The following is a 27,388-nucleotide window of genomic DNA, read 5'->3' as shown; positions in this document are numbered from 1 at the left end:
ATACATCACCTTGGACAAGAAAATAGCCAAGGATTCGGGAAATGGGGCTCCTCCCAACGTGTTTCGCCTTGCGGCTTCTTCAGGGGTATGTACAATTGGACATGCGCGCGGGAGTGATTTTCCGGCAAGCTCCCGGCAAGGGAAGCTGAAGGTCCGCCGGACCTTCAGAGCGCATGCGCCGCTCGCGTGAGCGGCTGCATGCACTGCAAATATCTCCTAAACCGTGCCGGTTTAGGAGATATTAATTGTACCTACAGGTAAGCCCTATTATAGGCTTACCTGTAGTTAAGTGAAAAAAAGCGGGATACTACCGCTTTAAGGCCTCTTTCATACATGCGGACCATTGGTCCATTTTTCATCCTTCTGTTAACGAATGAAAAACGGCCATCAATGCATCTCGATAGAAAAATGGATGTAAATATATGATCTTCCATTTACATCTGCTTCTGTCAACATCCGTTTTTTGGAAGGGATCAAAGCCCCATTTCTTTTCCATTAAAAAATGGATGTAAACGGACTGTCCGTATTTTCTTCGAAAAAAAAGTGACTGAACTGATGAAACATACGGTCTGCTTGTTGGAAAGGGGCCTAAGATTGTTGGAGACATACGTTTAAAAGGGTGCAAGTCTTTAGAGAAATTTTTTTCGCATGAATTCTACAAACCACCCTGGTCGATGTGATAGGACACGTCATGGTTATATGTAATTTTGAGTGTTGATTTCAGCGGACGGTCCCTAATCTCCTAAGGAGGAATGATGGAAGGGTAGAGGGGCTGGTTATCAGGGATGCTTGTTGGAATATCTTCTGCAAGCTGACCAAGTCCTTTACTTCTGGTACTGACTTCTATATCGGCACTGCTGTCACAGCGAGGTAGGAATTAGGCGGGGTTCCGACACTCTAACCATTCCCTCTAGATTGGATACAGCTTGATTTAGGGAAATATCTGCCTGTCTGCAGCCATCTTTGTTGCATTTTGCCTTTGGGATACCCTAAAGCAAGAAACCTTTAGGACAAGTGGAGCAATTTTCCATAGCCACCAATCGTATCTGCTAATTCCCAGTAATTCCTGATAAAAATTGGTTGGCTGCTCCATCTCCATTTTTCTCCAGGGTTCTGCTTGTTATACATCCGCTCCATTGATGACTAATAAAAAATACTTGGTACTGTTCTGCGTGTATAAGCTGGTTTTTGTAATTCTTTGAATGTATTGGTGACAACAAATTAGTATTTTGCTAGATCCAGCTTGCTGCCAGCCTGCCACAGGGTCCACATAGCAGACCTTTGTGTCAACGTGAGGGAATACTTATGTGCAAGTTGTATGGAAAATTTCACTCTGTTTTATTGGAAGCAGCGCAGTTCTCATCCCGGCATTTCCTGTGTCCCCTCTGAGATTTCTACCGGCCAAAATTGTTTTGTATTTTCCCAGCCCAAGTCACACCATTTATTGACCCATGTGTGACCAAAAGCAGCACCATATGTTTCCACATCACGCTGCAGCCAGTCGGTAAAAGTCAGTCATGTTGCTGTGCATTGGTCAAAGGTTTCTGCACAAATTGTGACCCGCTTGTATCTCTGCCCTCAGATGAGGCCAGGTCAGGATCCAGCCATAAACTGGACCCAGGCATGGCCTTGTTCATTCTGCCTTCCAGTATTTGCTGTGTAAATACAGGAGAGCGGCTAGAGATAGAACATTTCCAGTGTAACCTGCTGCTATTTGGCATTTTGCAGTTGGTATTACTGTAGTTAACCCCTTCTTATTTTACTCTCTGACTACGTTCCTAGTTCTGCATGACCATTGAGTTTCTGAATGGTGTCAGGCAAGTTTTACATACTTATACCATTCATCCCTATTGTATGTGGATTGCATCAGAAATAGAGGAAAGGGACTAGATTTAGGGCTCTTTCACATGGCCGCTCCGATTTCTTCTTCCGCAGCGGCACTTTTTTTTTCACGGACACGGATGGCACTTGTGTCATCCGCGCCGTATGTCCGCATATCATCCCATCCGTTTGCGGATGATATACGGACATAATGCATGTCTATGGGGATTGCGGATGTCAGCGGATGATACCGCTGACATCCGATTTTGCATCCGTTCCGTTTTTTAAATGGAAGAAAAATAGGGTTCTGTTCCGTTCTAAAAAACGGAACAGAACTGAAAGGACACAAATCGGATGTCAGCGGATGGTCATCCACTGAAATGCGCAATCCCATTGACATGCATTATGTCCGTATATCACCCGCAAACGGATGGGGTGATATACGGACATACGGAACGCCCGTGTGAAAGAGCCCTTATTTTTTTAGGTATTGATTTGTTTTGTTTTTTTACTTTTACTACATTTTCTGTGAGGATATAATTTAGTTTTTCTGACCAGTTAGCCTAGGTTCACACTATTGCGGGTGCAGGAATCGCACCTTTGGAGAAAAGCAATAAACCTGCGCTATGTGTATATGTGCTCACTCGTAAAAAAATATTATTATTAATAATATAAATCTGCTGCCGCTGTTCATCACATAGTGAAAATTCTAAATCATTTTAAACCACAGCTCAAGCACAAGATCAATAACCAAAACCTTAATATTGTTAATCATGCAACCAACGTATCAATAGTAATAGATGACACAAACGTACTTATGTGTAACAAATACTACAGCTTAAATCCACCTTAAATTAAAAATAATAAATATAAAGTGCAACAAACATGTACATTCAATGTGCAAATTAATAGTCCAACATTATATGAAAAGTGTGTAGCTAGTGAAAGTCCTTAATAATTTTCAAAAAAGTGCTGAAGTGCCGAAAATATCTAAATTCCTCATGCAGTGCTGGGTGTTCCACTCCCTAACAGCACAACAGGAATACAGGAATCGCACCTATTTCCGCACCCACAGCCAAAACACGCTGCTCTTTGAAAACCTGTGGGCTGCTATTCATTCTTAATGGCAGTCCCATGCATCTAAAACCGCAGCGCAGCTATGGGAACTGCAGGGGAAATGCACGTTGCAAAAGCACCATGCGATTTCCCAGCCACTGTTTTTTCAAAATGCTGCAGGAACCTTTTTCCTGCGTAAAACGCTTTCAAATGAATGGACTGCCGTGTCCGCACAAACGTGGCCTGCAAAGCCACAATAGTATGAACCTAGCCTACTGCACCAAACTACTTTGTAAAATGTATCCGTTTAGTTACAGTAGGAAGTTACCTGTATGTGCAGTGCTGTCTGGGGACTTTACCAAAACTGGTCTAGACACATCTGCTTGCGATCAGCTTAGGGAGAATACTAGCAGCACATAGGTCTAAGGCAGTGATGGCGAACCTTGGCGCCCCAGATGTAGAGTGCATGAGCATCATGGGAAATGTAGTTCCAAAACATCAGGGGTGCCAAGGTTTACCATCATTGGTCTAAGGCCTCATGCACACTGGACAATTTTCCAGCTGCTGCTTTTGGCGTCAGACGTTTTTTCTGCAGCCGGTAAACTCCCCAGCATGTTATCCTATGTGTTCATGCACGCATAGGCTGTTATCAGCAGTTTTTGGCAGGGGGCATTTTCTGGCTGGAAACCCCGCCCCAGAACTAGTGGGTTTTGAGAGGAGTTTTGCAGCTGTAAAAACGCTTGAACATATGCGGGGGGTTAACATGCATTAATGCATTGTGCTACATTTATTGCTAAACTGCGCTTTAAGACCTCCTGCACACTGCAGCTTGAAAAAGCTTAGTACCGTTTTTTTTTTTTTTTTCCCTGAGCTAAAATACAGCCATTTAATTGTAATGTACCTATGCACACAAGTGCATAAACAGGCGCCGTGCATTCTTTAGTAAAAAAAAAAAGAAATAAATAGAAAAATCTGCTTTTTTGGTCAGTAATTTACATCTCATGCACGCAAATTTCCATTTACATATTGTGCAGAACAGGAGCGCGAGAATAATTTCCTGCGCATATATGCGAAAATGCTGGTAAATACATACAAAGAAAACAAAAGTCTGAAAAAGTAGATGCTCAAACAGGAGTATCATGTGCAAGAGGCCTAAATGTTTTTATTTACAATCACGTCAAGAGCCAGGATTCTCCTTTTTATTATAAATGAAATGTTGCGTTGACACACGATAACCTGCGTTTTTGTGCATTGCCTTGTATTATATGGTGAGAACAGTTTTTAATGTCCTTGTATTGGAAAAAAGGGGGTTCCCCTGGGATTGGGACTTTTTAGGCACCAGTTGACGAATCTTAGACAAGTAATAAAATGTAAATATTTTAATGAAAAAATGCACAAAACAGAAAAAACATATGAACAAGCAAATATTGTATAAAAACAATTGCAAGCGCAAGAGTATGTGCAATATAACCAGAGAAAACTCAACCAAAGGACCAGGAGATCCGACGCGTTTCGGGGTTCTTGAGACCCCTTCGTCAGGGATAACGCTGGTGTCCTATATGGTTGGTTTACACAAAGGTTTAGAGCTTGCAAAATTAAAAACAGGAAGAAAGCTGCGATCCAAATGTCACCGTATGCCTGAAAGGTTTTTTTCTTCTTAGGCTGTTATACAGCCATCATAGGATGGAGGTAGGGAGAGGAGAGATAGACTTTTGCTCCTCTAAAGCTTCCGATTCAGAACAGCTGGAGTCCAAAGGTAGCTTAGCTTAGCGGGATAGGTCAGACATGAGCCTGTCCATACTGCTTTAAACTGACAGAGGATCAGAGATCTGCATGGACATCCTTCTCCCAGCAATGGATCGCACGTGCGATCCATTGCTGGGAGAAGGATGTCCATGCAGTTCTCTGATCCTCTGTCAGTTTAAAGAACCCCGAAACGCGTCGGATCTCCTGGTCCTTTGGTTGAGTTTTCTCTGGTTATATTGCACATACACTTGCGCTTGCAATTGTTTTTATACAATATTTGCTTGTTCATATGTTTTTTCTGTTTTGCGCATTTTTTTCATTAAAATATTTACATTTTATTACTTGTCTAAGATTCGTCAACTGGTGCCTAAAAAGTCCCAATCCCAGGGGAACCCCCTTTTTTCCATTACATATCGGGATGTGGCACATAAATTGAGGCTCTCAGCAGGAACACACTTTGCACTGTTAATGTCCTTGTATTGAGTCTTTATTGATCACCTCAGGTTCAATGCACCTAATGTGAACAGTACCATACTGTGCATCCACTACAGTGCAAATATACTGCACAGGAACCGCACAACAAAATGTAGTGTGGTCATGACTGACTCACAAAATAACAAAGTGCACAATTTACACTGAGTTTAAGCGGTAGTATCCCGCTTTTTAACTTTTACCTACAGGCAAGCCTATAATCAGGCTTAACTGTAGGTAAAATTAATATCTCCTTAACCTGCAAGGTTTAGGAGATATTCACCCTGCATGCAGCCGCTGACACCAGCAGGGCATGCGCTCTGAAGGTCCAGCGGACCTTCAGAGCTCCTTGCCGGGAAAGTGAACTCCCGTGTGCATGCGCGGGAGTGACGTCACCACGGCTCTGGCCACTCACAGCGCAAGGAGCCGCCGAACCTGGAAGAGACGCCGAGGGAAGATGTCAGCTGGTGGCAAATGGACCTGATTCTGCCTGGCATAGTAATGTTACCGCATTGCTTACATAGGGTGTTTTATATATGATATTTCCACATGTCATTCTGTAAGAAGCTGGGACACCATTCTCATGATGGATGTCTTAACTACTCGGAAAAAACTCAGCAAAGTGTCCATACCATGAGCCATGGGAGGCATTTTCTGGTATTTTCATCTGGATTGGATAAAAGATGTTGGAAAAAGGTACAGAGACTGATTGAGTAGAGGCTTGGGAAGCAGTGATTAATGGAGAGGGAGTGCCAAAAAGCAACCGTTCAGCAACAATATCCTAGTGAAACAAGAAGCTGAAAATCCGTTAGAAAACAGCTGAGAAGATACAAAAAGCTGCTGGGCTGAAGGAAAAAGAAAGGCTGTATAGATAAAGGGCTTGGTGGCCTGTAGCACCTGTGACTCTGATAAAAGGGACGTGTGGATTGTGAGACTTTGAGAATCACCGGTCTGTGCAGTACAATAGTAACTTAATACTTTTCTTGGTAACAAAGCTGCAGACGAGGAATTTCAGTCTATGACTGTACAGTAATTTACTTCTGTAATACACATCGTTCTAAAGTTAGCTATGCACGGCTTTTTTTATATTTTTCATTCAGTCGTCGGCCAGAAAAAAATAAAACCGATTCCTCCATCCACACAAATGAGATAGATGGAGGAATCCCCCCTCACTGTGATATTGTATTATGACAGCAGGACCCACTGTTATCACAGTACACTGATCAGCCACTGATCGAGAAAAGTATTCCAACTTGTTCGTGTGACAGAAGTTGATCAAACATCCATCTTTTGTCGAAGCTTTGAGATTCGGCTGGTCCCTGCCGAACTGACAGAATTTCAATCTCTCCATGGCTAGCTTAAAGGGAAACTAAACCCACCTATCTTTTAAAGGAAAGCGTCCATTTTAGCCTCTATTCGATCCACAGTTGCCATGGTGCTGCACATGTGATCATTTATGGCACCAGCCATTTGATGGTTTGGTTGAGAACCCAAACATCTTTGACATTTATCGTTCCTGGCATGCCTTGAATGTAACTGTTTTGGGAAACCATTAAATCCATGAATTTATTCTCACTTTAAAGCAGAAATAAACCCACCAATCTTTTTCCGCTAAGGAATCATCCATGTTCACTTCTATTTGATCTGCAACTGCCATGGTGCTCTACATGTGATCAGTTATAACACCAGACATTTGATGGTTTGAGTGTAGAAGTATATGTGACCGTTGGCATTCCTGGCATTCCATGAATGGAACTGTTTTTTGAAACTGTTAAAATCAATGGGTTAAGTTGCACTTTAGGCCTCTTTCACACAATCGGACCGATCTGTTCCGCCTGTCCGTTATTCAGGCGGACCCGATCGGGCCACCCATTGGCCTCTATGAGGCGGATGTCAGTGGACATGTGTCTGCTGACTTCCCATTCGACAAAATTCACTGAAAACAGACGTATGGTGATATGTTCGTCCAGTGGGTCGGATCAAATGGGATCAGATGTAAATGGATAGGCTGTCCATTTTCATCCGATCTCCCCATAGAGGAGAACTGGACTCTGACAGGTCCATCTCTGCACAGTGAGCGGAGACCAACCTGCCATCCACCTGCTCAGCGGAGTCCGTGAAAACGGATCTGCCCCATGTGAAAGGGACCTTAGGGGCTTGTTCACGCCTGGGATACACTTCATGCGTCCAGAAGGCTGCAGGGCCAAAGCTTCAAACTCTTGCAAGATCCCCCAACATTATGGCAACATAAATAAGGATATTAAGAAAAAACTTGCGCCACGTGGATAATTATGTGTATATGAAACTTTAGGGTTGCAGCTGCCACAAATTTCCACCAATGGGTGGAAAACAGTATATATAATATCTTGAAGTGTATCTTTAATTTAAGCAGCACATATACCTAACATACTATGCAAGATTTTATTGTGCGTATTATTAAAGTGACTGTGTCATAAATTATTATCTCTGTGCAAATTTAAAAGTGCTCAAGTGACTTATGCAGGGTGTTCCCCTTACTGTCGTATCAATACTTATCAAACTTAATAAAAATATTTTAAAGTGCATATATTCCAATCCTGTAAAGTGCTGTATACCACTTCTTGAATACAAAAATCATATGTATACCAGTCCTGTATACATAAATTCTCAGCACAATATTATAAATTAATAAGGTGCATAGATTCTCAGAACAATATATATGCACTTTAAAATATTCTTATTAAGTTTGATAAGGATTGATATTACAATAAGGGGAGCACCCTGCATAAGTCACTTGAGCACTTTATTGATTGAAGTGTATGCACCTTATTAATTTATAATATTGTTCTGAGAATTATGTATACAGGACTGGTATACATATGATTTTTTGTATTCAAGAAGTGGTATACAGCACTTTACAGGATTGGAATATATGCACTTTAAAATATTTTTATTAAGTTTGATAAGTATTGATACGACAGTAAGGGGAACACCCTGCATAAGTCACTTGATCACTTTTAAATTTGCACAGTTATAATAATTTATGACACAGTCACTTTAATAATACGCACAATAAAATCTTGCATAGTATGTTGGGTATATGCGCTGGTTAAATTGAAGATACATGGCAACATGTAAGCTTGGAACTGCATCTTCTCCAAGAAAAATACGCTTTTAGTTCTTTTGCTTTTTTATAATACCTGTAAAACAATTAGCAGGGCTAGCCAAAAATTGAATAAACATCTTAAACCTGATTTATCAATCTTCTATGTATTGTGTATATAATGTTGAAGAAATCCTTGAAACTCATTTTGAAAAATTAGTAAAAAAGAAAAATAGGTCAGTTACGGAAAGCAATTTCTGTAGGTGTCGGGAAAATGAAACCTAGAAGCCGATTTGTTGCTTTAAGCAAAATTGCTCCATTTTTTTTTTTTTTTGCTGCAGTTTTTATAAGCCAGCCGGATTCTGTATTGGCGATAACAGCGACGTTTGTGCAGACACAGGGACGTTGCATGGCTCCTTTGTTTTGTGCTGGTAACCTAGATGAATTCTGGTGATTTCTATTCTCTGTTTAGGATTTGCATTTCTCTATGTTCCTCTGCTCATAGCGACATGTCTGGAATCAATCCCGTATTTACATTTTAATCCCAGTAATCTGGATCTGTGTCCCCCCCCCCCTCACAGATGGTTTGAGTGGTGCTGTGTGTCAAACACCTCATTGATGTTTGATAATTAGTGTATGTTTATATTGCTCAATGATGCTATAAAAGGATCAAAGGGAAGTTTTTGTTCCACTTTCTTTTGTCTGTTTGCCTCCTATCAGCCCCCTGTTTTCCCAAAGATTCTAATTTTATTTCTGCCCTTGCTGATGTTGAGTAGACACCCAATCTACCCATTCTAGAACATGGAGTGTGGTTTTTAGCTGTTTTTCAACCTATGCCAGTGTGCAAAATGATAAGGAACTAAATTACTACTAGGTGACCCTTCCAGATTGATCTCCCTTTTCTGATGTCTTTTTCTTTGGTCTCTTGGGTAAACCAGTCCTGGCTGCGATTGGTGATGAGGAAGCTTTATATCCAGGGATTTGTGGCTTTGCTTTGATGCGCCAGGGGTTCATAAAAGCAAATTAAGTCCCTTCTAGTTTTACAAGGGCAGGCAGGTCATAATGCTGTTGTGGGCTACATGCAGGTCTTGGTGAGTTTAAATGCTGGTTTGAAATCCAAGGATTTTGTACTTTGTACCAAAAAAAAAAAAAAAAAAAAGAGCTAAAGTCTAAATAAAAAGCAAAATATTCTGACTAATTTAGTTATGGTATTAAGAAATCTCACACTATACATTTAATATTAACACAGTTTGTATGTAGATTCTCATTTCTCTTGTTTAGGCAGGCTCATCAGTTTCATGATAAGGAAGAGAATTGGCCACAAAACCAATAAAGCTGGCCATAGACAGAGCCAATTTTTTTCCTGCAACCACGGGTTGATGGGGCAGTGCCCCCCACTGAACCATTGCGTTCTCCTAGTGGGGTGGAGAGGGGGGTGTTGTCCCCACCGGGAGAACACAGTGATTGTTGCTAGCGGCTATAATAGCTGCTAGCAATTATCGCATGTATAATCTAGCAGGCTGGTTGTACCCAAGTTGATCGTTTGATGTACTTGGGTACATTTAGTATAGGGCTGCACGATATTGGGGGGAAAAAAGTACATTGTGATATTTGGTTTTCAATGATATATATTGCGATATTTCTCTGGGTGGAATGCAGAAGACACTGCCAGTGTGGATTAGGCAGAGTCGGGACTCACAGTGGTGGTAGGAGGTAGAAGAACACAGTCCGACATGAGTGGAGCAGCCACAGCTCCTCACTGTTGTCCTGTCTGGAGCTCAGGATCAGATGGTGACCCGTCAGGCACAGTGTCCCGCCCACTGGCGGGTGGAAGGGTCGATACAGGACCACCTTATCCACCCGGGGGTTTTGATCAGCTCTGCGAACTCCATAGCGGACATCGGAGGATCCGGGTCACCGTCCTTTCATCACAGGTACTACACCTGACACAGCGCTCCTCCTCCCTCACCGGAGACGAGTTTCCCCTTGCTTTCGGCTGTGATCCCAGCTCTGCCTCTAGTCTCCAGCCGACCATGACTCGGCCCTGCTCCGCCCATTGTCTCTCCATTGACTCTATTTACAACACATTACAGCCTGATCCCGCCCCCGTGCACGCCCCCGGCTGGAGACTAGAGGCAGAGCTGGGAGGGCTGGATTGCATCGGGCTGGAGAGGCGGAGTTCCGATCACAGCCGAAAGCAAGGGGAAACTCGTTTGTGTCGGCTGCCTGCACAATAACATGTCTTCGGCGATATGAATATCGCCCACGCCCGCAGAACGATAGTCTATATCCCATCGACTATCGTTCAGCCCTAATTCAGTATGCTCATGCATGGTTCGAATCTTGGCCGGTTCCTGTTGAGTTAAATGACCACCAGCTTCTGTTTTTTTTATTGGTTATAACTAAAAGTAGCAGTCGCGTTCTCTTGGGTGAACCTTCAACTACTTAACTGTTGAATTCAAAAAGATGTCTGAGCTATCCTTGTGATGGACTCTTTAGTTGGCTGGAGTTGTAAAGCGGATATCTCACCATGCTAAAAGGTCTGTGAATCTGATGAGCTGTTCATGTCTGTCCTGTAGGAAAATATTCACTCTCCTCCTTACTGTAGTCTGCTACTCAGTGTTATCTCCATGTGTTGGCTTCCTCCTACGTTTTGGGTTTTCTGTGTCTGTTCTGGTTGTTATTGGCAGCTTATATTTGAGCTTGCTTTGCTTCCCCCCCCCCCAGGATTGTTTAGTATCCTTTTGTTTTCTGGAGTTTTAATTCACAAGATTGGGGTTTTGTGGTTTTCTGAATTTTCTTGTGATGAGCCGTGAGTTGGACGGTATCTATTGCACAGCCAGGATGTTCTTGTAGCGGATGCTTTGTATGCTTTCCAGAAAAGATCATATCACATCCATATCTGGGTTAGACTTCGCTGAAAAAGAGACTGCTGCTGCCTGACCCAGACACAATGAATGATCCATCAGATGGAGCTGAATTTACTGCACCACCATCCCAAAAATAATTTTCTTTTCAATATACGCTTGTGCTAAAACCATTGTCACTAATACTAGCATGCTCATATAAACTGTTATATGGCTAAAAGATTTCATCTCATTTTTGTTGATCAGTTGCAGTACAGATGTGATGTGATGTAAGGAGCAGGGTTGTTTTGTTTAGCGTTTGTTGCTGAGCTAGTTATTGGGAAAACTGCATAGCGGCCAATAAGAAGGATGCTATGATCAGATTTTGGACAGCTTGGAAATACTGAAGTCTATGGCTACTCCAGCTGTGGATTTGGGTCCTGGTAAAGTTTTACCGTCCCTAGTGGGTGTGTACGAAATAACCAAGGAAAAGGGGATATTTTGTATCCAGGCTGTTTTGGCTGTGGAACGCAGAGGCTCAGAATGGAACTCTTCCATAAAATGCACTGTGTAAGTGACTTAAAGTGGTACTAAACACGCACTGTTTAATTTATATTGTCCTTTCTATTTCTGTATTTGGATGATGACACTGTAAGTAGTTTATTAAGAAATAGCTAATTACCATTTTCCTAATACAGCTGCCACATGACCCAGATCTTTCCCAGCCTGTCTGGAGGGAAACATAAGCAGGAGTAGCTTCTAGTCCTCTGCTGCTGGTCACATTCAAAAAACAACTTTTGGAATACAGAGTAAAAATAAATATCAATAAACCTTTTTTTTTTTAAATTGTCATACAAATATATTTTTGAAATTAAATCTTTATTATTGTCAAAACCCCCCCCCCCCCCCAGCCTGTGTCTTAAAATATTAGGAAGGTGAAGCCTCCATTAATCTACATGTAATATCCTGCCCCCATTGTGTTTAGCTGGTTAGTGGGGAGGAGGGAGGTAATGGGCTGTCATTTACCACTGTGTATACGCTCACATGTGTAACTCTATAGTCTTGATTTATTCTCCCTGGAGAAGTGACGCCTGAGGGGGGACATGATAGCAATTTTTAAATATCTCAATGGGGATCTCAGCTTAGAAAAAAAGCTGTTTAGTCTAAGGGAATGCATGAGGACTCGGGGGCATACAATGCGATTAGAGGAGAAGCGTTTTAACCTCAGGCAACGTGGGGGGTTCTTTACTGTTAGGGCTACAGGATTGTGGAATTCTCTACCACAAGAGGTGGTTTCTGCGGGTAGTATGGTGGCTTTCAAAAGACTATTGGACGTGCATCTCAAGGATCAGAACATTCGGGTATGAGAGATGATTACAGCCACGCACACCTACACAGGTTGAACTGGATGGACTATTGTCTTTATTCAACCTCACCTACTATGTAACTATGTAACTATGTAACATGGGCTGCTCGGATGTGATAGGGAGGAAATGCGAAGCATGGAATCTCACTGAAAAGTGAGACTTTGCAGAGTTGCCAACACTGCTCTTCACAATCCCTAGCTGAAATGGGGACAATGGTGATAGAGAGCAGCAGGATCAACCAGGTTTTTTGCAGAATCTCATAGTGACTGAGTGAGTATGAACAGCATGTAGAACTGCATTTGATAGTTTTTTTTTTTTATGATGTGGGTTTAGTCACACTTTATTAAAAAGGAGAGGAAAAGGTTTGTTGCCCAAAGCAACTACATTCCTGCTTCTATGACATATTTAAAAAATGTAATAATTGACTGACTGCAGTGAGAAACCCTTCTGCTTTCTTGTTTTAAATCAGTTTGGCCTGCCTTATGACATAAGACTCCTGCCCTGGGTTTGAGCCTACTGGCATTTCCCATGTCTTTCCTTCATGACAATATAATAATAAAATCATGTTTGTTATCTGGCCCAAATCCAGCTTTCCCTGAGGATCACTAAGCGGCAGCAATGTGCTCTGGCTAACTGTAACAATTGTTAATAATGCGGTTATCCAGACAGCGTTTGCATCTCATCAACTTTAATTATTTCTGACAAAGGGTTTCCCATTATTGATTAAAAAAATGAAGAAAAAATGCTTCAGCTAATGCCTCGTACACACGCAACGATTATCGGCCGACCGATCGGCCGTCTTTTGTCCAGTGTTGTTGTGTTGGTTGGAATGTGCCTAGACTGCACACAAATTTTCTCAGCCAACAAAAATCAACTTCAGAAGTGATGTCATGTGCTGGTTTACTTTCCGTGTGTTTTTTCTTCTCTGAGCATGCCCAGTCTTGCTCATCAGATTTTTGTCTGCTGAAATCTGTACTGACTGACGGAAAATCGGCCGTTGTGTTGACGGCCAACAAAAATTTTATAGCCTGCACACCAGATTTTATTCGGCCGAAAAGTCGGAGTCGGATGTCGAAAGCATCATACTACCAAGCCGAAAATCGGCAGATCGGACGTTGGCCGAAAATTCACGGCCAACTATCGACGCGTGTGTACGGGGCATTAGAATACAAATTCAAGACTTGGATATTCCAGTGGCTTCAGCGAGAGGATGCCACCAAGCATTGAGCGTACTGGACGTGATGAAGCACATTTCAGCTCTACCAGTTGTACATGCACATGGCTGTATGAGAGTATAAGATGGGGAGCAACAACTGGTACTCAAAAAGGTCTAACTTTTCGCCATGCTGTCTTGAGTATGACTTCTCAGATTTGTTTTTATGAGCCACGACATGTGTAGTCATCAGCCTTCTGTTTTTGTTCCCAATACTAAGTGTTAGCCATTACCCGGATATAGGACTTTAGGAGTTAAATGTTCAACAACAGAGCCTGAGGTCTTGTATAGTCTAATATTTAATATTCAGCATAACTTAGAGTTCACCTTGATGTTCTCGATTAAAGAATCTCTCTGATGTCTCTGCACTCCAAGGCTCTTGAATTTCTGCATTTTTTCATACATACCACAAAGGGGTTGGCGCTGATTTGGTGTGTTTCTAAAGAAAAAAAATGGGAGCAAAACTAGGGCATGGAATAGAAGGAAGAGAAATGCATGAAATGCCTCCTTGCTTGGAGCTGCTGGGCCTTTTACACCTCTGGTGTGCAATGAATGTCTTGTTTCTTTTTGCTGTATGTGACATTTATAGTTTTGTTTGTATATTGGTTATGTTGCAATGAACTGTTTATCTAATGGTTTGTTAATATTCCATTTTTTTCAGATGCCTTTGTAAATAGTCAGGAATGGACACTAAGCCGAGCTGTTCCAGAGCTCAAAGTGGTGAGTACCAAGAGTGCTGTGTACATTAAATGTGGATTTGGTAATGAACGACTTTATAAATTTAAATGTCTAATGACTTCTTGATCATACCAGCTATAATCTTCCCACCTGCACATACATTATATCAAGGGGGCTTAACCTGTGGCCCTGCGGAACCCTCTGATGTGCATGGGAAGCTCATGCCCCGGTTCAGCAACCGTTGATCGTGATCTGGGCATGCAGACCCGCCATCCTAGAGCATCAGATGCATTGAGCCGGCAGCAAAATTCTGAACCATTTGGCCATTTTCCAGTGAAGGGTAATGTTCATACAAATTTATTTTAGACAATTCTTTCAAACTTGTGGCTACAGTTTGGGGAAACCGTTTTCTGTTCCAACATCACCATGTCCTTTAGCACAAAGCCCAGTCCATAAAAACGTGGTTTGACTGATTTGTGTGAAGGAACGCGAGAGGCTTGCACAAACCTCTTACGTCAACTCTACTGAACACCTTTGGGATGAATGTAGATCTTTTCACCCAGTATCAGTACCTGACTCTCTCAAATGCTGTTTATGATGAATGAGATGAATTCTCACACTCAAAAGTCGAAGGGACAGCATTTACAGAAAAGTGGAGGCAGGTATAGACACACATGGGTTATCCTACAAAATGCGTGATGGTCAGGCATCTACAGACGACTTTTTCTTATATTCAAACTCTTACAACACATTACCTCTAGGTAGAATATATTCATATTTAGACCTATTTAGCCAAAGGTAGACATATTCATTGTCTTCTGCATTCCCTGTGTGGGTATATAAGATACATATTAGACTACGAATTAAAATGAACTTTGAGTCATAAAAGTTTATCTGTGCTGTCCTTCTACTCCATCAAGGTTAGCCTAGATGTGGAAATTTGACTTGCGTAGTAAGTGTAGTTCTGACCCGACTTTCCCTGTGTGTTCATAAATCTATTCCTGTTATCTGTTTAACTGTTAGTCATCATTCACACTGGCACTGTCATAACTGCATTTATCGGTAGTTAGAGAACATTTCGAAGTGCCTAAAAATGTACAGCTGTGGCCAAAAGTTTTGATGAATATAAATATTAATTTTCACAAAGTCTACTGCCTGTTGTTATGATGGCAATTTGCATATACTCCAGAATGTTATGATGAGTAATCAGATGAATTGCAGTTAATTTCAAAGTCCCTCTTTGCCATGAAAATAAGCTTAAAGCAGAGTTCCACCCAGAAGTATGCTTTATTGCTTCCCCCACCCCCCCCCCCCCTCTCCGGTGCCACATTTGGCACCTTTCAGGGAAGAAGGGGGAATGGATACCTGTAAAAAACAGGTACCTGCTCCCACTCCTGTGTAAGGGTGCTGCGATGACCTACATCATTTGTGGCCCATCCTTCTTTCCTCCACTGTCTTCTGGGAGACCCACACTGGTCCCAGAAAACAGTGGGACCATTCAGAAAGCGCAGCGCGACTCGCACATACGCAGTAGGAAACAGACTGTGAAGCTGCAAGGCTTCACTTCCTGTTTCCCTTAGTAAGGGGGCCCACATTTGCACCCGGAACCGATGGACGGGTCGGCTTTGGGTGCCGACATTGCGGACTCCCTGGACAGGTAAGTGTCCTTATATTAAAAGTCAGCGGTTACAGTATTTCAGCCAAGAGAGTTGGCTCGTTCACAATTTTGCAGCAGAACACAGCCATGAATAAAGAATGGTACAAAAAGATCCTCCGAGAGCAACTTCTCCCAACCATCCAAAAACTGTTTGGTGACAAACAATGCCTTTTCCAGCATGATGGAGTACCTTGCCATAAGGCAAAAAAGATAACGAACCAGCTTGTATACAATTTTTTGGCAATTTGTAGGCATTTTTCCAAGACACCCCTGAAGAAACCTCAAGGCACACAAGGGTGCCTGGGCACCCTGGTTGAAAAAGGTTGGTTTAGAGGTAATTTAATTCTGTGTGTCCCAAGATCTGGTTAGCAAATCCAAAGGTGGCTACACCTGTTTTAGCCCCGGTTCACACTTCTGCGAGTGCCGGGTTCGCATGTAATGTCGGAGCGCACTGCTCCGACATTACATGCGATCAGCTGTGCGGTGCGAGTTTAGCCATACAGTTTGTATGGCTAAATTCGCATCGCACCCGGAGCAAACACGCACAGGAGGCATTTTTGCAGCCGCATCAGGATCGGATCGCACAGAGGTTCACACTTGTGCGATCCGCTCCTGTGCGAACTGCACGATCGCACTGCGATATGCGATCAAACTGGGGGTGTCGTTAAGATTACATTGACACCCCCAGCGTATCGCATATGGCAGTGTGAACTGCCGGGGGTGTGTGTGCGATGCGGGAACAGGCTGCGAATTCACAGCCTTCCCGTATCGCATATATGTGAACCGAGCCTTAAAGCAGGAGATCTAGAACCTCATGCACACTGGGCTTTACCCCCGATGCATGAGATTTAGATGTGGATAGATGGCATAAGCGCATCGTCCAGCCCCACTGCCAGCAGTCTGTAAAGCTTTTAGAGGCTGAAAGCTGCTGGAAAAACTGATCTGGGGGGCGTAAATGTTGTTTATTCTTCCCAGTGACTTAGAAAAGCTAAATGCAGGAGGGCCAGTGTGAATGAAGCCTAAATGTTGAACAATATTTTGTCAGCCTTCCAGAAGTTTATTGAATTTTATTTCTGTGTTCTTTTTTGTAACACGTTCCCTTGTTACATCTGTAAATAATTACATATTCTCACTGTTGCACAGTGGTTATTGCGCTATTTCATGACTTGTAGTTGGAAAGCCTGACATAATGTTGCAGAATTTCTGAGCCAGTCATACAGTCTAAAAGTTAGAGCAAATAACTCACTCCGTAGAGGCCTGAGGCAGCTGGACTGCCGTAATATTTGCTGGGTTACCAAGGCCTGCCTTGTTCTGATGAATAGCTCTCTGCGTAGTTGTAGCCTTAAAGGTTCTCAGTTGAAGTTCTTAAGCTCAGTACACACTATAAGAATATCGGCTGAATGATTGTCTGGTTTTCCTCTATGTCAGGGATCCTCAAACTACGGCCCTCCAGCTGTTGTCGAACTACACATCCCATGAGGCATTGTAAAACTCCGACATTCACAGACATGACTAGGCATGATGGGAATTGTAGTTCCTGAACAACTGGAGGGACATAGTTTGAAGACCCCTGCTCTATGTTAATGTATGAAAATTCTCATACGACAAAGGATTTTTTTTTTTTTTACAACCACTTGAAAGTGGTTGTAAACCCACTTTGTTGACATTTACCTATAGGTAAGGCTTACCTATAGGTGCTATAAATATCTCCTAAACATGCACCGTTAAGGAGATATTTACAGTGCATGCAGCCGATGACGTCATCGGCGCATGCGCTCTGAAGGAACGGCCACCCGAGCCGTTCCTTCAGAGCCCAGTGCCGCCAGCCAATCAGATGGCCGTAGGACGCGAGCAAGGAAGCAAGGCGGCCGGACATGTCAGCCGCCCTGTCGCTGAGCTGGCGGCACTGCGAGGGCTTTGTTTTAAGGTAAGTATTTCATAATGAGCTAGTATTTTATTATTATTATACAGGATTTATATAGCGCCAACAGTTTGCGCAGCGCTTTACAATGTGAAGGAAGACAATACATTTACAATACAGTTCAAAACAGGAGGAACTAGAGGGCCCTGCTCGTTAGAGCTTACAATCTAGAACAAGTATGTGATGCATACTAGCTCATTAGGCCTTTGTCTTTACAGGTTTTTTTTTTTCTCTTTTTTTTTTTTTTTTTTTTTTTTTTTTAGGGTTTACTTCCTCTTTAAACAAAAATCATTCTGTTCACGTACAAGAAAAATTTAGTTGTTTTCCCCTTCAGAAATGTTTGTTGGAATTTCGAAAGTTGTATACACACACTATACGAAAGTCTAATGATCTCTTCCGTTTTTCTTATAGTGTGTACCTCACTTAACAGTTCATCAGTTGGGGGGTTCTGAGGTGTGAGGTCCACTCCTAGTAAGGGAGGGAGGGGGTGTACTGTAGACACATCTTCCACTTAAATTCTGGGAGCGGTAAGTCTCATTTACCTACTATGGGCCAGTTAAAGTAAACACGTGTGGACAGAACACAATTGCTGTATGTTGTCTTTAGTTTTTATATAGAGTGGTGAGGGATTAGGACTCCAGTCATGTTTGCATTGCTGTCTGTGTCTCCACTGGGAAGATCCATACCCTCGGTTTGTCCTAGTGACCACTGTCATTGGGACTGAGAGTAATGGAGGACCTAAGCTTCTGAATTATAACCACAGTAGCAATAGAAGGGCAAATCTTTTAATATTGCAATCTGTTCATGAAAATTTTCATAGAAAGTTACAGTCATATGGAATGGATGTGTCATCATACACATGTTTATAATAATAAAGAGTCACAGATGCTCCCTACGGTGTTTCTGTTTTTGTGGATGCTTCAACTACTTCCCGCCCGTAGCATCCATGGACATCCTTGGTTTGCAGTGAGTATACCGGGATGATGCTTGCACCTACAGGCATCAGCCCGGTATGAAGTTTTACAGCTGGCGATTCCATTTTGTAGCAGAAGTGATTTGAGTGGCTAAAAACCACAATCACTTCTGCAGGTGGCGGAAGGGGGTGGTACTGTTCAATCACGGACCCCGGGAGTGATGCGGCGGGGGGCGATGGCTGCACAGAACAGAGAGAGAGAGGAACTGACATTATTCCTTTCTCTCTCTCTCTCTCTCTCTCTGTGTGACCCTCTGTGACTAGTATGTTGTCACTTCTGGTTTCCGCTTCTTTGTTTACCTGGCTGTCAGCCACCAGGAAAGCAGCCAATCAGACCGATCTGTCTGATCGGCTGCATTGGAGGCCAGAGGAGAGATTTGGGATGTAATAGACCCCAGATCTCTTCATATAGAGGACCTGTCACCGTCCATGCTGTCACGAGGGATGTTGTTCATCCCTTGTGATACCAATAAAGTAAATCCAAAATATAAAAGCAAAAAAAAAAAAAACTTTTTGTATAAAAAAAAAAAAATAATCCTAAAATAAATAATCATAAAAAAAAACAAAAACTGAAGCACCCCCATCTCCCTGTGCTTACGTGCACACATTACTCTTGCACGCATATGTAAACGGTGCACATGTGAGGTATTGTCACGGATTTCAGAGCGACAGCAATAATTCTAGCATGAGACCTCCTGTGATAGAGAAGTAAAGAAAAAAAGGGCTCAGACCTCCCCGTTCTCAAAGATCCATCAAGAAATAGCATATCCACTGTTCCTACATTTAATCAAGTTTTGGGTATTTTATATTGTAGAAGTATATTTGTCATTGACCAAGCTGATCTGTGCTTGGTTAGATGGAGTGAAGAGCAGGGGAGACATTGGGGGTTATTAGACCCCTAATGTCTCCATAAAGAGTACTGGACACCTGTCCAATGCCATCACATAGGGGTTTAATAACCCCTTGTGATAGCAATCACGTAACAAAAAAAAAGAAAAATGTAGAAAAAATAAATAAAAATAAAATATATTAAAATTTAAAAAAATTGCCAAAAACCTTGTTGCCTGCACACCTGCTCAAACGGATGCCCAGGGTGCGTTCATGTATGTAAACCACGGTCACACCACACATGTGACATATCGCCATGAACGTCAGAGCGAGAACACTAATTTTGATAGCAGTCACCTAAAAAAAGTAAAAAAAAGAAATAAAAATAAAATTATAATAAAATAAAATAAAAATTGCCAAAACCCCTATTGCCCCGCACACCTGCTCAAAAGCACGCTTAGGGTGGTATGTGTATGTAAACCATGGTCGCACCACACATCTGACATTTCTCCGTGAACGTCAGAGTGAGAACAATAATTCTAGTACAAGAGCTCCTAGTTAACTCTAAATTGATGAGCTGTAACAGCTTTTAATGCGTCACCTATGGTGACGGCACTATAGTTTTTTGTGATATCGCGGGCGTATGCAATTTTAAAACATGGAATGTTAGGTCTCTATTTACTCTATGTAATATCATTGTTTATATTTTAACCATTTGGTGTGGTTTTGCACTAAAATTAATTTTAATATATTTTATTCCGGAAAATTTGCGTTTAATAAACAGTTGCGCAAAAATCATGTTAAAAAAAAAAATTTGCAGCTATCACCTTTTTATTCTACAGGCCATCTGCTTTCAGAAAATATATATATAGTTCTGGGGGTTTATGTAATTTTATTGTCAAAAATAAGGATCTTTACATGTATGCCTCAAAGAAAAAAATTGCTCTGAAGCCAAACTGGTTAAGTTTATGTTTGACAAAATCTAAAGATAATGTAGACTGTTTCCAATTTTTCACTATTACAGTTCTGGCAACTAGCAGTATATACACACGTCTTTTAGTGTAGTTAGAAATTTCCCATTCTAAATTTATGAAATGAGGCAGTTTTCGGTAGTTTTAATATGTTTAACCTGAGTTCTGAAATAGATTACATTGTGGTAGGCCTGCAACTAACGATTATTTTAATAATCGATTAGTTGCCGATTATTTTTTTCGATTAATCGGATAAAATCATAAAAAAACTCAATATGCCTTTTTTTTTTTTCATTTATTTAAAATAATAATGAACAGAGTGTTAGTGCCGGTTCACACTTGTGCGGTTTGCGAAATCGCATGTAATTCGGAGCGCACTTCTCCTAAATTACATGCGATCTCATGTGCGGATGCGAGTTCATCTATACACATTGTATGGCTGAATTTGCAGCGCAACCACAGCAAACTCGCACATGAGGCTTTTTTTGAGCCACCTCAGAATCGGATCGCACAGTGGTAAGTGGTTCACACTTGTGCAATCTGATTCTGTGCGAACTTGCAGATCGCACTGCAATATGCTATCGCAACTGGGGGTGTCATTAACTTTTAATTTGCACCCCCTGCAGTGTGAACTGCCAGATGTGCGGATGCGGGAACACGCTGCATATTCGCAGCGTTCCCGCATCGCACAAATGTGAACCAGCACTAAGGCCATCGCATCCGCACATCTGGCAGTTCACACTGCCATATGCGATACGCAGGGGGCGCAAATTAAAAGTTAACGACATACCCAGTTGCGATTGCATATTGCAGTGCGATCTGCAAGTTCGCACAGAATCGGATCGCACAAATGTGAACCACTTACCACTGTGCGATCCGATTCTGAGGCGGCTCAAAAAAAGACTCCTGTATGGCTGAACTCGCATCCGCACATGAGATCACATGTAATTTAGGAGCAGTGCGCTCCGAATTACATGCAATCTCGCAAACCGCACAAGTGTGAACCGGCACTTATACCAAAACTTTTTTTCTCTTACGTCCTCCGACAGTCGCCGCCTCTTCATATTCGTCACATATGGGGTATTAGACTTTGCTCCGAAGGAGTAGCTAGGCAACAGAATATGTTAACAATAAAGCTTTAACATATCCCACCCTCAAGGGGTGGTCCCCTCAGTCAATACCCTCCTACTTCCTGCAACCATATCTCAGTTTTAATGTCTAGCTTGTCAGGAGTGGCTGGCTCTCTCTGTGCTGGGACTTTCTGTCCCAGACTCTTTCTTCTTTTTAATATTTTGTTTGAGTTTTCTCTCTATCTTTACTTAGCTGTTATTTTTGTCAGCATTAGTTAGTTCTTCGGACGAAGAGGATCATGCGGACTGGGTCTCGGGCTGATCCCCCTGGTCGCAGGTCGTGGGTCAATGGCTTCCCAGTCTGCCATCGAGCGTTCAGCCAGGTAACGCTCCTGGCACAGTGAACGACCCATCCCTGTTCGGTGCAGGGATGATTGGTGAGGTGGCTACCTCACCGGACGCTGTGCGGTTTCTTAACCTCCATTGTGTGCGTCTTGAATTGCGACTCTCCCTGCCTCATGTGCAGCGGCTTGTTCGCCTGTGCGGGTTCCCCACGCCATGTGAGGTAAGTGTATTTATGTGGGGACCTGTCTGTCTGGGAGGGTCTCAGTCTGGGACTGTGTAACCTGCCTTTAATCACACTGCTTGTCTCCCTATCTCTCGGCTGCATGCTGTGGGCTGCAAGGGGGGGGGGGGAGCTGTATGACACTGTGTGTGTCAGGCTGGGCAGTGTGAGAAGCTGTGTGCTGTGGGGCATGTTTTTTCTTGGCATGTTTGGGCATATACAGCGATCGCTGCGGCGATCTAACATGTATCCTTATATTGGGATGTAATGTGTGTGTTTTTATGCACTGTGGAGCGGCGTTTTCGGCGCCAAACGACGCCATTTTACCGGCGCCCGCTCCGGCCGCATGGTTTACATGCACGGCGGCCATTTTCTTGTAGCCTCCATAGGCTTACTTAGAGCGCCCTGGCAGCATCACTTCCTCTTTCCTGGAACACCGATCGAGGCAGCAGCAGCAGCGGGGTCTCCTCAGGTTTTATCCTTCTGTTCTTGCTATCCATTGCCTGTATTCAGTTTGTATATTCCCTGTGGGGGTCTCATTGTGCCGGAGTGTGGTGCGGTGGGCTGCGCTTGCCGCGCTTGCTAAAAGGGGGCAGTTAACCCTTGGTTGTCTGGCATTACAGGGGCAATGGATTCTCAGGAGGGCAAGTTTCCTACAGTATTGGTGGAAAGCCAGGGGACCGCTGTTTCCCCCCCAGGGGGGGATTTAGCCGCTATTGTGGCTGGCCTTGCTGCCCAGGTGCAAATGCTGGTGGCTGTTCAATCTACTAAACGGCCCAGAGTTGCTCTGTCCTCTGATTCTGAGGGTGAAGGTGATGGGGCTGTTCTGGCAGGGACCTCCTTATCGGGGTCCCGCTCCTCTCTTGATCTAGTGGGGTCTGAGGTAGAGGCTGAAGTTGAGGGGGTTGATAATTCTCCCCCTGGCTCGCCTGAAGAGCTTGCAATCATGGATGAGTTGATTGCTTCCATTAAGCAGACGCTACGTTTGCAGGACGAAGTGTGTCCCCCCGCTGCCTTGGCGGCTTATGGGACGCAGAGGAAACGCAGGACGCCGCAGGTTTTTCCCTGCAATGCTGATTTTCAGCGCGCTGTTAAGGATCAATGGCGCGATCTGCGCAAGCCTTTTGCGGTACCAAGTAAATTCAAGCTGCGTTATCCTTTCTCGCCTGCCACTGATGAACGGTGGTGTGTGCCTCCGCCAGTGGATCATGCAATTGCGGTTTTGAACAAAGCCACTGCGATTCCTGCAGAGGGTTCCCCTGTTTTCCGTGATGCCACGGATAGGAGACTGGAGTCTCTTGCCCGTCATACTTATTCTGTTACGGGTTCTATGCTTAAGGCTCTGTTTGCTTCTCTCATGGCGGCCCAGGCGATCGCAAGTTGGACGCAGATGCTTAGGCGCGTCCTAGTGGCCGATTCGGCCTCGGCAGCGACCCTGGATATGGTGGATCAGATCCACCAGGGTGTCATGTATCTGTGTGATGCGGACCTGGACCTGATTCCGTTGGCTGCACGTGTGCACAGCGTGGCGGTGTTGTCTCGCCGTCTGGTTTGGTTGAAATGTTGGTCGGTGGACCAATCTTCACGTAAGACCTTAGCCAATCTGCCTTATGATGGGTCTCGCCTTTTTGGGGAGTCCCTGGATGTGTTGATTAAGGGGATCACCGGGGGTAAGAGCACTCTCTTGCCCCATTTCCCCAAGGCTAAGGGGGCTTCTGGGAAGAAGCATGCTAATTTTCGGCCCCCTCAGGGGTCCTTTCGTGCCTTTCGGCCGCACTACAAGGGCAAACCGTTCAAAGGCCAAGGCTCTCAGAAGAAGCCCTGGTCTGGGAAACAGAAGTCCGGCCAATCCGGACCTGCAGCCCATAACAGTTCGGCCTGAAGGGGCGCCCTCACCCAGTTTTGGGGTGGGGGGACGCTTGCTCGGTTTTCTTCAGCCCTGGTTGGCCCGTGTGCGGGACAGATGGGTTCTGGAAATCGTTCGATCTGGTTACAAGATCGAGTTTCTCTCTCGGCCGGAGAGCAGATTTTTTCCCTCAAATCTTCAACTGTCTCCAGAGCGCCTGCGGGATCTGCACCTGGCGGTGCGGGACCTGAGGGCTCAGGGAGTGGTGGTTCCGGTGCCTCATCGGGACAGATTTCGGGGGTTTTATTCCAATCTGTTCACCGTGCCCAGGAAGGAGGGCAAGGTTCGTCCGATTCTGGACTTGAAGGCTCTGAACCGCTCTGTGCGGGTTCGCAAGTTCCGCATGGAATCCCTGCGCTCGGTGGTGGCTGCCCTCGTTCCGGGGGAATTCATGGCCTCCATCGATTTGAAGGATGCGTACCTTCACATCCCCATATTCGAGGGTCATCAGAGATACCTTCGATTTGCCATTGCGGAGGATCACTACCAGTTCGTGGCGTTGCCCTTTGGTCTCGCCTCGGCTCCGCGGGTCTTCACCAAGGTGCTTGCACCGGTTCTGGCATTATTGAGGGCCCAGGGCATTTCTGTCCTGGGGTATCTGGACGACATTCTGGTTCGGTCTGCGACCAGACAGGGTCTGGAGGAGGACCTGTCTGTCACAATGCAAACTCTGCAGGAGTTTGGTTGGACGATAAATGTTCCAAAGTCGACACTGAGTCCGTCTCCCCTATCTGGGAATGATACTGGACTCGGTGCAGGCGAAGGTCTTCCTGCCGGAAGACAAACTCAGGACTCTTCAGGAGGAAGTCAGGTCCCTCAGGGACGTTCCACACTCGTCTCTGCGGACGTGTATGAGGTGTCTGGGATTGATGGTCTCGGCCTTCGAGGCGATTCCTTTCGCGCAGTTTCACACGCAGGGTCTCCAAGCGGAGATCCTGTCCAGGTGGGACGGGCGACCTCAATCTCTGGATCTTCAGATCTCGTTGAGTCATCGCACCAGGGAAAACCTTCTGTGGTGGCTCCAGTCCCCGTTGGTGTCCGGGGGCAAGTCGTTTCGTCCGATCTCGTGGACGGTAATCACCACGGATGCCAGCCTGTCGGGCTGGGGTGGTGTTCTGGGCGTTCTGTCCGCCCAGGGGACCTGGTCGGAGGGGGAGTCTTCCCTCCCGATCAACATTCTGGAATTGCGTGCGATAAGGCTCTGTCTTCATCGCTGGACGGACCGGCTGCAGGGCTGCCCGGTTCGGGTGCAGACGGACAATGCCACGGCGGTGGCCTACATCAACCACCAAGGGGGCACCAGGAGTGCCCGAGCGGCTCGAGAAGTGGCCGACATTCTATCTTGGGCCGAGACTCATGTCCCGGCGATAACGGCGGTTCACATTCCGGGAGTGGAGAACTGGCAGGCGGACTATCTGAGTCGCCAGACCCTGGATCAGGGGGAATGGTCTCTCCACCCGGCTGTCTTCCAGATGTTGTGCGCGAAGTGGGGTCTTCCAGATGTGGACCTGTTCGCGTCTCGCCTCAACTACAAGGTGAAGAGGTTCGTGGCAAGGACGCGCGACCCTCGGGCAGACGCGTCGGACGCGTTAGTGGCCCCGTGGCATCAGTACAGGCTGATGTACGCGTTTCCACCGATTCAGTTGCTGTCCAGGTTCCTTCGCAGGTTACACTCGGAACGCAGCACGGTGATTCTTGTGGCACCGGACTGGCCTCGCCGGTCCTGGTACGCAGACCTCGTGAATCTGGCGGTCGACGCCCCTTGGCGTCTGCCTCTTCGAGACGATCTACTGTCTCAAGGACCGATTTACCATCCTGCTTTACAGTCGCTGGCTTTGACGGCCTGGCTGTTGAGACCGAGGTCCTGAAGGAGAAGGGTCTCTCTCCAGAGGTCGTTCATACTTTGATCAACGCGAGGAAGTCTTCCTCGGGGAAGGTTTATTACCGTACTTGGAAGGCATATTTTGCCTGGTGTGAGTCCAGGGGGTTTTCACCCCGCACGTACTCGGTTTCCCGTGTGCTGTCTTTCCTCCAGACAGGTGTCGATCAGCGTTTGGCGCTGGCTACGATAAAGGGTCAGGTGTCTGCACTGGCCGTTCTGTTTCAACGTCCCGTGGCTTCCAACTCCTTGGTTGGCACCTTTATTCAGGGTGTGCGGCATCTGGTTCCTCCTAGGAGGGATCCTTTGCCCCCTTGGGACTTGAATCTCGTTCTATCTGTGTTACAACGTGCTCCTTTTGAACAGATCAGGGAGATCTCGTTGTCTATGTTGTCCAAAAAGGTCGCCTTTTTGGTGGCGATCACTTCGGCTCGCAGAGTGTCGGAACTGGCGGCTTTGTCCTGCAAGTCTCCTTACCTGGTTGTTCATTTGGATAAGGTGGTCTTGCGACCTAATCCTTCTTTTCTGCCGAAACGAGTTTCGGAATTCCATCTTAACGAGGATATTGTTTTGCCTTCGTTGTGCACGAAGCCTAAACATCCAAAGGAGATGAGATTGCACTCTCTGGATGTTGTTCGGGCGATAAGGGTTTACCTTAAATCGACTGAGTCTTTTCGTAAGACGGACTCCTTGTTTGTTCTTCCAGAGGGTCCTCGGAAGGGCATGGCGGCTTCGGCCTCTACCATCGCCAAATGGATCAGGCAGACCATTGTACAGGCCTATGCCTTGCAGGGGAAGGTTCCCCCTGTGCCTGTGAAGGCGCACTCTACTAGATCTCTGAGTACGTCTTGGGCCTGCCGTCATGGGGCTTCTGTAGCCCAGGTGTGTAAGGCGGCGACTTGGTCGACCGTGCACACTTTCACAAAATTCTACAAAGTAGATGTTCAGGCATCGGCGGATGCTTCCTTTGGCCGCAAGGTTCTTAGTGCGGCTGTTCCCTAGGGTCCCTTGTGGGGACTCCTGGCTGTTGGGATAGTTTTTTGTATCCCCTGGGTTTTTTGTCTTTTCCTGGGTTGTTGCTCCTGTTGAGCACTTATTCTTGCTGTTGCCCAGCTGGTTTCCTTCCTTTGGTAAGGTTCCTTTCTTTGATGTGGAGACTGCGTTGCCTTTCGGCGCGGATGCGTTTCCCACCCCTCATGTTTGCACTGCTTTGGGACGTCCCCATATGTGACGAATATGAAGAGGCGGCGACTGTCGGAGGACGTAAGAGAAAACGGAATTTTTGTAAAATCTTACCTGTAAAATTCCTTTCTCTGAGTCCTCCGACAGTCGCCGCCC

The 27,388-nt window shown here is 44.8% G+C and overlaps 1 protein-coding gene across 7 annotated transcripts in view; it reads left to right on the top strand.

Annotated features, from left to right (window-relative positions):
* Positions 1–27,388, top strand: part of AGAP1 (ArfGAP with GTPase domain, ankyrin repeat and PH domain 1) — a 627,710-nt gene that overhangs the window by 326,126 nt on the left and 274,196 nt on the right. For all 7 annotated transcript variants that reach the window (XM_082260665.1, XM_082260664.1, XM_082260666.1 and 4 more), the window contains one exon: positions 14,264–14,322. In XM_082260665.1, the coding sequence (XP_082116791.1) occupies positions 14,264–14,322 (59 nt within the window). The remainder of the gene's footprint in view (positions 1–14,263; positions 14,323–27,388) is intronic.

This window comes from Pelophylax lessonae (assembly GCF_965119305.1).
Source record: "Pelophylax lessonae genome assembly, chromosome: 6".
In the NCBI taxonomy this organism is placed as follows: domain Eukaryota; kingdom Metazoa; phylum Chordata; class Amphibia; order Anura; family Ranidae; genus Pelophylax; species Pelophylax lessonae.
Note: the sequence above shows the minus strand (reverse complement) of the source record. Positions and strands in the feature narration are given on the sequence as shown.